The sequence below is a fragment of the Gymnogyps californianus genome, chromosome 1, assembly GCF_018139145.2.
Source record: "Gymnogyps californianus isolate 813 chromosome 1, ASM1813914v2, whole genome shotgun sequence".
Taxonomy (NCBI): Eukaryota; Metazoa; Chordata; class Aves; order Accipitriformes; family Cathartidae; genus Gymnogyps; species Gymnogyps californianus.
The window spans coordinates 190921337-190933773 of NC_059471.1; the positions used below are offsets into that span (position 1 = coordinate 190921337).

A 12437-nucleotide genomic window follows, 5' to 3' on the forward strand; every position below is an offset into this window, starting at 1 on the left:
CCCCCACCTGCAGAGATAAAACTGTTGCTGTTAAGCTGTATTAACTCTATTTTTAAAATACATGGAAAAATACATATGGGGTTTTTTTTTTAAAAAGAAAATGTAAATGGAACAAGGTCGAACACCAGACACGCTACCAGTGTTGTCTGTTAGTACACTGTGCTCATGAAAATTAGAGCTGAAGACCTCCAGTGAGTATACTGAACCAACAGTTACGCATTAAAAACTGAGGTGCTTTCTTCATGCAGGGATTTACAACTGAGGGGAGAATTAATAAAGGCTAATTTTAGCCTGGTGACACTAATCTTCCTAAGTTTATTGCAACAAAATTAAAATGTCTTCCATAGATGCAATTCAGAGGAGCTAAGATAGGTCCCTGCTCTGAATCATCCTCCAGAGAAGACTCACTGCACTGATTAATGCAAAGTGTTTGGCTTGGCTTGGCTCCTTTCCTCTGCTACATAAAAAGTTATATTTGCTGCAGAAATTGGGCAGGCCTATGGAAGCAACTAGAGCTTCATCTAAGTAGTGGGGCAGGTTCTTCTCGACACGCTTCTCTCACAACTTGAGGCCAGGGGTGAGTGTCACCTGTGTTAGGTGTTCAGTTTTATCTGTTGTCTGGCTTCCCCCTCCAACTGCACACATGAGAAAGAAGGACCTCTTCACAAGACTCTGAATCAGATCCTACTTTAGACACCCAAATGGAATAAAATGTAGAGATTCACACTTTTATTTCAAACTTTGAGGAAAGCTTTTCTATTTTTCCGACTGCCTCAGTTTAATAAGAGCTGCTTTTTCACCCCATGTACCTACCTCACCTTGCTTTTTACTTTACACTATCATAGCTATCACAATGCTACAACTATAAGCTAGGATTGGACATGAAACGCTTAGACAGCGAAGCTCGGTGACAAAAAGTCCCATCCTACATAAGCCTCAAGAAGTGGTTGTTTAAGTCCCATTAATGAGACTAGTTCTCACAGTCTGATATTTCTATAAGACACCTGAACAGTTAATAATATGCTAGAACTGGCAGAATGGCACAGAGCAGTGTTAACATTGATCAGCGTTCATGGTCCAGCTCAGTATTTGTCAAGGAATTTGATATTGAAAAGGGTTGAGAAAAGAGTGACTTGATTTGCGCAAGGTCTGGCAGAATTAAAGCTTTCAATCTATTTGCCTCTCCAGCCAAGACAGTTACAAGCTATTGTGATCGAGACCTACAGGGACTAGCTCTAATAAGAGATGTATACACCTACCGCAGGACTGAGATGAGAGTCAGGCATTTAAATCCAAAATTGTAATCCCTGCCCAGCTGCCACCCAACCAGGAACATGTCTGAACTCAGAAGGCACCTCCCTTTCATGTAACCTCCCCACAGTACCTACAGTTTTACTTTGGTCATGCCCAGAACTGCCCTTGTTTGAGCAACTTGGCATCTTACTCGCACCTAAGCCCAGTCAGAATCCCAAAAGAAGGGAAGAGATTGCCTTGGACCCCTCAAAATACACATCAGCAGAATAGGGCACTTCCCAAAATACACTTGCCCAGGAGTGAGTCCAAATGCATTAGCACACCTCAGCCAGGCAAAAATTGATTTCTGGTCTCTCAAGTGTTGAATTACTTCTTCTAGCCCTCCGGCTATTGTGAAATGTATTATGGCAGCAGCACTTCCATGTAAAAGGAAATCACTCCTAGCTCGAGGTTGTGAGAAGGAAGGAATGTGAGGGGATCTCACCATTTCTCCTGGTTTAACTACTCCTTTGATGCAAGGAACAAACAGGCCAAATAACAAACACATACATGAAAGTGTGGTCCTACATATTGGTGGTGAGGGGCACCCATCTCAGCGGAAACGTTCTGATCCAGTGACTTATAATTTAAAATACAGAAATTCTCCAGAGAGTGGGGACAGGATGACCGCCATGAATCCTCCAGGACTACAGGTCTGTAAATCATGAAATGAGCAAAACGTTGGCCTGCATGTTAAACCCATCGCAATGCTTGTTATCACACAGCAGGGTGAGGACAGTAGCATGGCTGATAAAAGCTCACTACCAACAGTTCTGGCTTTCATCCAGCAAAACATCAAAAAATGCACATAAAAGGATGCACTTAAGCACTTGAACAGAAGATACTAAAAAAGCAATGATCTTCCTCTCCTAAGCCTCAGGTTTTTAAGTGCTCTGCATAAGGCAGGCTCCTTGCTGACAGCCTCTGTTATCTGACAGCCTTGCTGCTGTTGAAACTATACATAAAGAATACAGTTTCCCAGAGCTGATTCTGATCTTGCTGACATTGGAATATATCAGGAGTATTGCTAATACCATAACTGGAATAATTACACAAGCTTAAAAAAAAGGGGGGGGGAGGGGGGAGAGGTGGAGGGAGGGGGAGTGTTTGGTACCAGACAAAGACACTCAGTGAGCAGTCATGCATATTCAGTTCAGTTTCATGACTCATTTTCTGACAGTTTTTTGAGGAATTTTGTCCAATCCTCTTTTTTTTTTTTTTTTTTTTGCACTGGCTTCTGGGAAGGAATGTTTCCTACCCATACCAAAACCTTTCCTCTTCTCAAATTGGAAAGAACAGCTCATACGTTGCGGACACTTTGCTCCATGTTTAGAGCAAGTTCTCAATTAAGGTGTAAGGGCCAGGCCCGAAGTGACTACACTGTAGGCCTGGCAAATGCCCGAGAAAGGGTTAAGTCATGCGGAGGGGCCGAGTGTCACCTCCCTTGACTTGCCTGATGGATGTCTCCACCACTCCTGGAGCTGGGGTGAGAGAAGATTCCAGAAGCAGGAGGAGGAAGCCTGGGAGGAGGCCTGGTGACTGACCGGGATCTCAGCCGCTCCTGAAACTGGGGTGAGCGAAGGTTCCAGAAGGCCAGGGACTGGGCCAATAAATAGGGGCGCGTTCGAGCCCCGTGTGGGCACTCTGTACAGTGGACACCCCCCGTTGGCTGGTTCAGTGCTGGATCCAGGACTGGTGATCTCTCTGTCTTGTTCTCTGTTTCTCTCTTTCCTCTCTCTCCCCCCTCCCCTTCTTTCGGAGTTGTTAACATGAGGCTTACCTTGATCTCATGCAAAGCCGCATAGCTTAGGTATACGCAGATTTTGTGCATGGGCCAGTGTTTACAGAATACTCGTTTTATGGAAGTTTCTCAAGTTCTGCATTAAAGTTGATGTGTTTGTACGGACCTTGAGTGCTGTCTCACCTTAGTCCAAACCGAGGGGATCTATGAATCTGAGTTGCCCCCCCCTTCCCACAGGTGGGATGTGACACATTTAATTGGCATCACAGACAGGATCCCCTCAGTGTTGGAAGGTCCTAAGGGATACTGATGCTCCACCCGGTCAGTGTGGGTGGGGAGAGCCAGGAAGTGACCTCTCAGCTATAAGCTGGGAGAGGTCTGAGCAGTGGCAAGCTATGGCTGCCTGGGAAATGCCAGTGCTTGAGTGTTCCCCTGTTACTGACAAGTTGAGAGAGTATAACGCATGTCCTTCCCCACCATCAATGGCATGGGCCCATAGTACTTGGCATGATCCAAGACCTATAGCGGACAGAATTACAACAGTTTTGAAGGAACAAAAGGTGCGATGAGGAAAAGGAAAAGCCATAGTGTGTGCTGTGTTGGGAGAGGCATTGGTTATGGCTCAGGAGGAAAAACTAATGATGAAACGGTTAAAGCTTTGCAAGAAACAGCTAAAGCTTTGCAAGAACAAATAAAAACCCTGCAGAGCCAACTAACCGCTGAACGTAACACCTCTCTGACTCCATGTGGCTCTGTCAGATGCATTGGACTGAGAAAAAATTTTACGGTCCGAAATGGAGGAAAGGGAACAAGAATCTCATGATCAGACAGATTTTGATTCTATTCTGCATAGCGAAAGGGGACTTACAAGCGTGGCACAGTTGGCCACAAAACAAGAACTAAGCCCCTTGTACCCTACTAAGGAATTGGAAAGTACCCGAAAAATATTCTGCCCCGAAAATGAGGAGATGGTGATGAGACCACTGATTAAGACTGAAACCTCCACCAATGATGGCCAAGGTGGGGGAGCTCTGCAAATTACTATGCGAACGATGCTGTACTCGGCGGCCAAAATGTCAAAAATTCAGGAAAAATACACCAGGCTAACTCATGAAACTGAAACTGAGTATGTTTGGAGGGTGTCATTGACTGGTGGCGATTGTGTTTTGTTGTCAGAGGACAAGGCCCAGGGATACTGGAGGCCAGGGGTTTTTCTAACTACCGATGACCTGAGAGAGCCGTGGTCGCTAACTCAACGAGTTGCCTATCGGGCGGGGGGTTTGGACCCCTTGGAAATGGGGGATCCAGTGTGTATCGAGACCCCATCTGTAAATCATTTGACGGAAAGTTTGCAGAGGGCTGCTTCTCTCCAGTTAATGCGTGATCGGCACTTGGTCCCTCAAGAACGTTCCCCAATGCTGTTAATTGCTAACCCTGATAGAACAACTCCCCTGATTTGAGGCTTGCCTGATTCTTTAAAACTATATGCAGTACAACTACAAGATTGTTTGCAGGACGCATTAGCCCCACAAGGAGGGAGACGGACCCCGGGAGGGGGACCCATAACCTGGGGAGAGATAGCCCAGGAGTTAATAAATTATGGTAGAAGGATGGGGGTTGCAGGGGGAACTGTAAAATCAAAAACTGCTGTACGGAGAGCAGAACAGTGGGCGAATCGACCCCCTCTGCGAGCCTCAGGGGAGAAGAGAAACCTATTGTGGGCGGAGGGAATCGACAAGGAGATTCCCTGGGATGTAATGGATGGTATGCCTACTATGGCCTTAGAAAAGCTCATCTGAGCATGGAAGACATAAGAAAAGTACCCCCAAAACTGGGCAGCTCACTCGAGAGAGCACAAGGGTGGAACCCCAATTTAGCGACATGGTAATTGCCTCCATGGCACCTACTGCCCCTGAAGAGGACTTGATCAACCCGGAGATGGGAAACTGGACATGCCGTCCCCAATAAGTGAGCCAGGGGACGGCCAGTGGTTTCATTTGAGAAGGCTCATGGGAAATAATAAGGGGGACTTGCTGATTACCTTCCCTCTTTGTCCTTTTAAAGCTCCAGTTACATTTCTGGTAGACATGGGAGCTCAAATGTTGGCACTTCGGGCAGATGTCGCTAACCGCAATGGCATAGTTGCTGACAAAAAGCAAATTTGGGTCACAGACATTTTTGGAAACTCTAAGCCGCAGCAAACTGCTCGAGTTAAGTGCCGATTACCAGGAGACGCGTTCACTGTTGAGGTTACGATGTTATTGGGTGCTTTGCCTATGAACATTTTAGGACTGGATTTATTGAAGGGGAGAGCATGGGTGGACTCAAAAGGAAGGGAGTGGAAATTTGGACTCCCCATGATTTCTATAAGACTTTTACAACCAGCACCTGCACTTCCTCCCTCTAAAATTGTAAACCTTGTGCCCTACTATTAGGGGCAAGGGAGAGAATCGCTCCTGTGATAACGGAACTGCAGGAACAAGGGATAATTATCCACACCCATTCACCTTATAACTTTCCAGTGTGGCCAGTCCGTAAACCTAACAGGAAATGGCGACTGACAATTGACTATCGGTGTCTAAATGCCAACACAGGCCCTTTTAACAGCCGCAGTGCCTAACATAGCCAAACTGATTGCTACCATACAGGAACAAGCCTACCAAATTTTAGCAACCATTGATGTAAAAGATATGTTTTTTATGGTTCCCTTACAGGAAGCAGACAGATCGTTTCACCTTTACATGAGAAGGCGTGCAGTTTACTTTCACACGTCTTCCCCAGGGATATTGTCATTTGCCAACCATTGCCCAGTACACGCTGGCACAAGACCTTGCTCACGTTGCTCCCGAGAAGGGGGTCAAGGTATATCAATATATCGATGATGTATTGATTGGTGGCTCGGATGCCACCGCTGTGAGACAAACCCAAACCAAAATAATTACCTCGAAAATTGAGGGCTCCAAATTCCAGCAGAAAAGATATAACTCCCATCTTCTGCGGTAAAATTTCTGGGTATCTGGTGGAGGGGAGGAACAGTGTGTATTCCCCCCGAGACCTTGACTACCCTTGAGCAAGTAAAAATGCGTGAAAATAAAAAAGAGCTACAACATGGCCTAGGTCTGCTGGTATTTTGGAGGAAGCACATCCCAGATTTCTCCATCATAGCTTGCCCCCTATACGACTTGACATGCAAAAGGACTGCCTGGGATTGGACCCCCACTCATGAAGAAGCCTTAAAATTGTTAATTTTTGAGGCTGGGGTGTATCAGGCCTTGGGGCCAACATACGCGCCAGATCCATTCCATATCGAATGGGGCTTTGCAATCCACAGGTTGTCCATATATATGTGGCAGTGCGGACCTGAGGGTCCAACTCACCCCATCAGGTTTTACTCACACAGTTTTAAGGATGCAGAGAAATGATATTCAGTTTGGGAGAAAGGCCTCTTCGTGGTCAGCCTAGCTCTATAAGAAGCTGAAAAAATTATGTGACAACAATCAATCATTTTAAGGGGACCTTTTAAGGTTTTAAAACCAGTACTGGCTGGAACCGCACCCCCTGTGGGGGTTGCACAGTAAGAAACTGTGAGAAAGTGGTATGCGCAATTAGACCATTACTGCCACACATGCCAAATAGAGGAAGGGACATCTAAGATACTCCAAATACAGGAACCACCTGGTAATCAATCGGACCAGGAACCCCTTCCTTTTTATGTAAAACCTGCTCCTCTATTTGAACCCCACCTAAAAAATGTATGGTTCACTGATGCTTCCTCTAGAAGGGAGGGAAAAGTATGGAAATACTGAGCGGTAACCCTGCATGTGGATTCAGGAGATCGAATCGTGACAGAAGGTGAAGGAAGTGCTCAGGTGGGAGAACTGGTAGCTGTGTGGAGTGTGTTTATTAGAGAAGCTGAAACTACAGAACCAGTGTTTATTTACACAGATTCATATGCTGTGTTTAAGGGGTGTACCAAATGGCTCCCATTTTGGGAACAAAACCAATGCGAGGTCAATCGGGTACCAGTGTGGCAATGAGAAAAATGGGAAGAAATCCTAAACGTTGCTAAACAGAAGTCCTTCTAGTGGGATGGGTTGCTGCACACCAGATGGGGGATCATCCAGCTCATCTTTTGAATAACCAGGTGGATTCACTGACCCACTTAGCAGCGGTGGTCGTAGAGGGTGAAGGGGAAAAATGGGAACATCTGTTGGAATGGTTGCATGTAAAATGAGGTCATTCAGGGAGCAAAGATTTGCTCAAGGAAGCAGTGAGCAGAGGGTGGTCTGTAACCAGGGAATTGTGTAACACCATTATTTCAGCATGCGGCCTGTGTTGCACTTGCTTAGAAGAACATGATCCTCTTAAGGACCGACCCTTACACTTAAGAGATAATAAAAAGTTGTGGGACACATGGCAGGTGGACTACATTGGTCCATTTCGGATCTCTGAGGGAAAGCAATATGTACTAGTAGGAGTCGAAGTAGTGTCAGGGTTAACCCAAGCAGCAGCAGTACAATGGGCAATGGGAGACAGTACCGTGAGAAACTTAAAGTTATGGTTTAGCTGTTTACCCCAATCAATCCAATTGGATAATGGAAGCCACTTTACTGCCGGGGTGGTTCAAGAGTGGGCACGGGACGAAAGGATCCAATGGATTTTTCACACCCCATACTACCCGCAGGCAAATGGCATTGTCGAACGCACCAGTGGGCTCTTAAAATGGTCCCTGAAACCTCACGAACCGGGGTGGGCACAGCAGGTGTCAGATGTAGTATATAAAGTCAATAGCCGCTGGGGAATTAACAGATGTCCACGACTTACCGCATTCTGTCCCAAGACTCCATCCATACTCCGCGGGAAAAAAGAGACTAAGGACAGTGCAAACCCACTCTGTTATCTGGGACAGCCTGTTCTAGTGGACTTGCTGACAGTGGGAGCGGTGCCCTTAACCTTAAAGAACCGGCTCCATCTTTATACTTGGGTGGCTACTGACGCACATGGGAAAGATCACCGAATTCATACCTGGTGGGTTGTCCCATCTTTCTAACCATTGTTCATCTTTATGTATATGTTTTTTGCAGATTTCCAGAAGCCCACCATGGGACTTATATTTTCAGTTGTTGAGTGGGTCGTTCTCTGTATTGTTGGTCTAATTTTGTTAAGCGTGTTTTTGTACTTTATTAGGGGAAAAACAGTGTGGAAGAAGTATATATTCCTATTCTGTGGTTGTATAATTTTGGCCCAGTCTCCTGGGAATTTGGATACCCGACCCAACTTGGCATGGGAGTTGATTACTGGCTTTATCCAACTCTGGAATCGGACAGACCAAGGTCTTTGTGTGGGCCTCCCTCTATCTGCATCAGCGGGCTTTAAATTCGCTATTATTTGGCCAAATTTTTCACGAATTTTGAATTCATAGCTGGAAATGTTAAACCAAAGGTGTATTCAGAATACACTCTGGGACGGACAATGTTTGTGGGGAATTGACTACACACCTCCTCCAGGGTGGGAAGCTGGCTACATACCCTCTCCAGTAGCCTATAGATTTCCGGTTAACAGGACTTGGAGGGATATGTGGAAGGCTACATGCTGGAAGCACCAGCTCTGTATGGGAAGTACGAGCGCCGCCCTTGTGGCCTGAGAGGGTTGGACATCATGTCCCGAGGAGGTGCAACTCCCTTGCATGTCTGTATGGAATTCGAAGTGGTGTCCCCGGGAGGAGGAGATCCCTTGTGATCTTGTACATTGGTGGGACCCTCCCCCTCACGGTGAACCCCTACAACATGAATATAATGTTCCATTATCACTGGGTTGGTGTACTCAGATTCCTCGCAGATGGGGTGGCTGTGTCCGCAATAACCGTTCTCATTATGAATACGCTTGGTCCCTTAAGCATGCTTTACTTGATCCAGACAATATAATTGATGCACGGGAAATAAATCCCCTACCCTATGAAAATACCCCCTTAATGAACTGGTCACGGACCGTTGGTTGTGAATCATTAACATGGGACCCTATAGCGACATGGTATATCTTAGAATTGCGAACCTTTATTCAGGATATGTGTATTTGTTGGGGCTTCCCAGTACCAGGGTTTAAACCTGGAAACCCCAAGTGTAAAGGACCCATTACCAGTTGAAAAACTGCGTTAAAATGTGGAGTCACGCCTACCCACGAAACCAAGTGGAATCTTGCATGGAAAGGAGGAATCGGAATAACTAAATCCTATGACCCATTAACATGTTCCACTGCTAGATATCCATCCCCTCGGGGCACCTTTTGGGTGTGTTCAAATGGGAAAACGTATTCACATCTGCATGTACACGAAATGGCAGGTTTACGCTGTACCATCGGTATTCCATCAATGTGCCCCTCCAGAACATTTGACTTTAACTCCGAATATAACCAGAGGAAACGGGATGCTCCAACACCTCAAGCTGCACCTGAATGGGTAAGGGGAGTCCAAGCACTCGACTATTATACCTGGGGAATGAAAGTGGCCCTTGCGTTCGAGGCCTATTTTGCTCCAGGCGTGCTTCTACAAAGACACCAATTTGTACTAGAAAATCTAACTTGGCAGGTACATCTTTTAAGCAATTGGACTGAACATGCTTTTGGAGAACTAAATTTGCAGGTTCAGCAGGTGTTGGAGATGGCCTTGCAGAACCATCTAGCACTGGACATGTCGTTAGTCAAAGAACAAGGTGTGTGTGGAATGGTGAACGATACGGCTAGAGAACACTGCGTTACCATACACAATGCCACGACCACGATTGAAGAAGCGCATCAGAAGATGGGGGAAATCACAGCCAAAACAGGAGACCTGTTCTAGTCAATGTTACCGAGTGAATGGAAGGGGGATTGGAATCCTTCCTCGTGGATTTCAACTGCTTAAAAGACTTGGACTTACGGGATGGTGGGATCGGGTAGTGGAAGCTTTAGTGTAATGTTCTTGTTGATATTAATTGGCCTAGCTATTGGTTTTGCTATAATAAGGTGCCTGATTAAACGCCTTTTATTCTCTCTCTGTCTCACCTTCTCTACGATATGTACAGATCACCACTGTTGAAGAGGACCTCGGAGTGTTTGAGCCACGGGGTGGTGTAAGGGCCAGGCCTGAAGTCACTACACTGTAAGCCTGGGAAATGCCCCAGAAAGGGTTAAGTCATGCGGAGGGGCCGAGTGTCACCTCCCTTGACTTGCCTGATGGATGTCTCAACCACTCCTGGAGCTGGGGTGAGAGAAGATTCCAGAAGCAGGAGGAGGAAGCCTGGGAGGAGGCCTGGTGACTGACTGGGATCTCAGCCGCTCCTGAAACTGGGGTGAGCGAAGGTTCCAGAAGGCCAGGGACTGGGCCAATAAATAGGGGCGCGTTCGAGCCCCGTGTGGGCACTCTGTACAGTGGACACCCCCCGTTGGCTGGTTCAGTGCTGGATCCAGGACTGGTGATCTCTCTGTCTTGTTCTCTGTTTCTCTCTTTCCTCTCTCTCCCCCCTCCTCTTCTTTCGGAGTTGTTAACATGAGGCTTACCTTGATCTCATGCAAAGCCGCATAGCTTAGGTATACGCAGATTTTGTGCATGGGCCAGTGTTTACAGAATACTCGTTTTATGGAAGTTTCTCAAGTTCTGCATTAAAGTTGATGTGTTTGTACGGACCCTGAGTGCTGTCTCACCTTAGTCCAAACCAAGGGGATCTATGAATCTGAGTCACGCACCCCCTTCCCACAGGTGGGATGTGACATAAGGTAATCCTGAGGTTTGAAAGTTCAGTTAGAGCAAGACTTCGGAGCAATAAAAACCTTTTTAAATTAGGCATGAAATGGCTAAGGCTGGTGTGATGGAGAAACAAGAAAGGCAGTGAGGTGGCCAGCCAAGGTAGCGTGTAGTCCTGTTCGACAGCTGACCCAGGCTACTAAAGACACAGCAAAGCTCAATGAGAAGACAGCTTGGGTGGCGTTTCCAAGGCCAGCTTGGGTGTCTACAACCCCCAGCAATTTAGGCCACCCCTGGATAATCCGTTCATAGTAACTGAGGAGGGGACCAGAGCCTTTGCACTTTCAGAAGATTCCTGCAAGCCTTTACCAGGCCCTTCCCAGCTGAGCTATACTGTTCCTCTGTATGTAATGAGAGCTCCTTGCAGAACTCCCACGTGCATCCATGCCAAGTCTCTGGCTGTTAAGTTTGTGTGCGTTTCTCATACAACAGTGCTAGAGGCAATGGGCCATGGCTTTATCCCTATCCATCTCTGCACATGTAACTTCCTTACTCTTAAAACTTGGTAGCACCCATGCCATTCTCTCTGTAGGCTGTCGTCTTGGTATTTAAGCTCAAGTGAGCACTTCTAAGGTTCATCAGATGTGATGGTTCATTTCAGTTTGTATGCAGCCTATTGTGGGATTCATCTCATAAAGTTTATAAATTCTGCCAGCTTCCAGTATTATTCTAGCTGCAGTAGTGTTGCATGATTCAGAAATTTCTTTTAAAGAGGGCTGTGCTTCTGCAGAAACCATTCCAGGACCAATTCAACATTTCAAATTAATAAATACATCTCTTTTTTTTTTTTTTTAGTTATCCTTGAGATATGCAGTAATACTGACTGATGGGTCAAAATCTTCTGATTTATGTGCAGGACACTGACTAATTGAAAACTTTCCTAGGTATGAAAACAAAGGAACTGTCTTGTGGGTTTTTTTCAGGTGGGTTGAAAAATTGCATAGACCATGTCCTTCAATCCACCCATTTGACCCTATGCACACAGTCAAATGCTTGGACAGCCGAAGATATTTTAATGATGGCCTAAGTAAGTGAATTATTGCATCAATAAAAAAGTTACTTTTAAAAATTACAACTAACTTGGAAAGTTGGAAGACATTCATCCGAAGCATTTGTTCTGAAGTTTATGAGCAATATAAACTCTTAAAAGAAAAGTTCACTGCTAACTCATGACCATATCAGTAATACATGTCCATGTGGACTGCGTTTTCAACAGGTGCAGTTATTTACATCTGTGGAGCCTACATCCATCTTAGCCAGTGCCTTTTTGAGGTCATTTCTCTGTTGAATTGCCAAAGCCAAATATACTGCAGTTAAGAATTTTCTACTTCTGTTGCTGCAATTCTGTGCTAAATGGCATAACACTAAGGTCGCTATTCTTCTGTTAATGTTATAAATCTTTCACCATGGTCTGATTTCCTAACAGAAAACTGATGGCTGCAAACACCAAAAAAAAATAGGGCAAAATAGAACTCATAGGTTATAGATGTATAGTGCCATTGCAACCCTAACCTGAACCATCTTGACTATAGTCATGAATCCTTATAGTTTTTACACTGACATATGCCCCTGAGCTTACAAAGGACCTTGAGAATAGGGCACGGCAAAATGTCAGTGTCCCACCAT

The 12437-nt window shown here is 45.6% G+C and overlaps 1 protein-coding gene across 1 annotated transcript; it reads left to right on the top strand.

Annotated features, from left to right (window-relative positions):
- Positions 1-3828: 3828 nt before the first annotated feature.
- LOC127021015 (uncharacterized) lies at positions 3829-4833 on the top strand. Its single transcript, XM_050903960.1, is given in 1 exon segment — positions 3829-4833. A coding segment is annotated over 1 exon segment (1005 nt).
- Positions 4834-12437: the final 7604 nt, after the last annotated feature.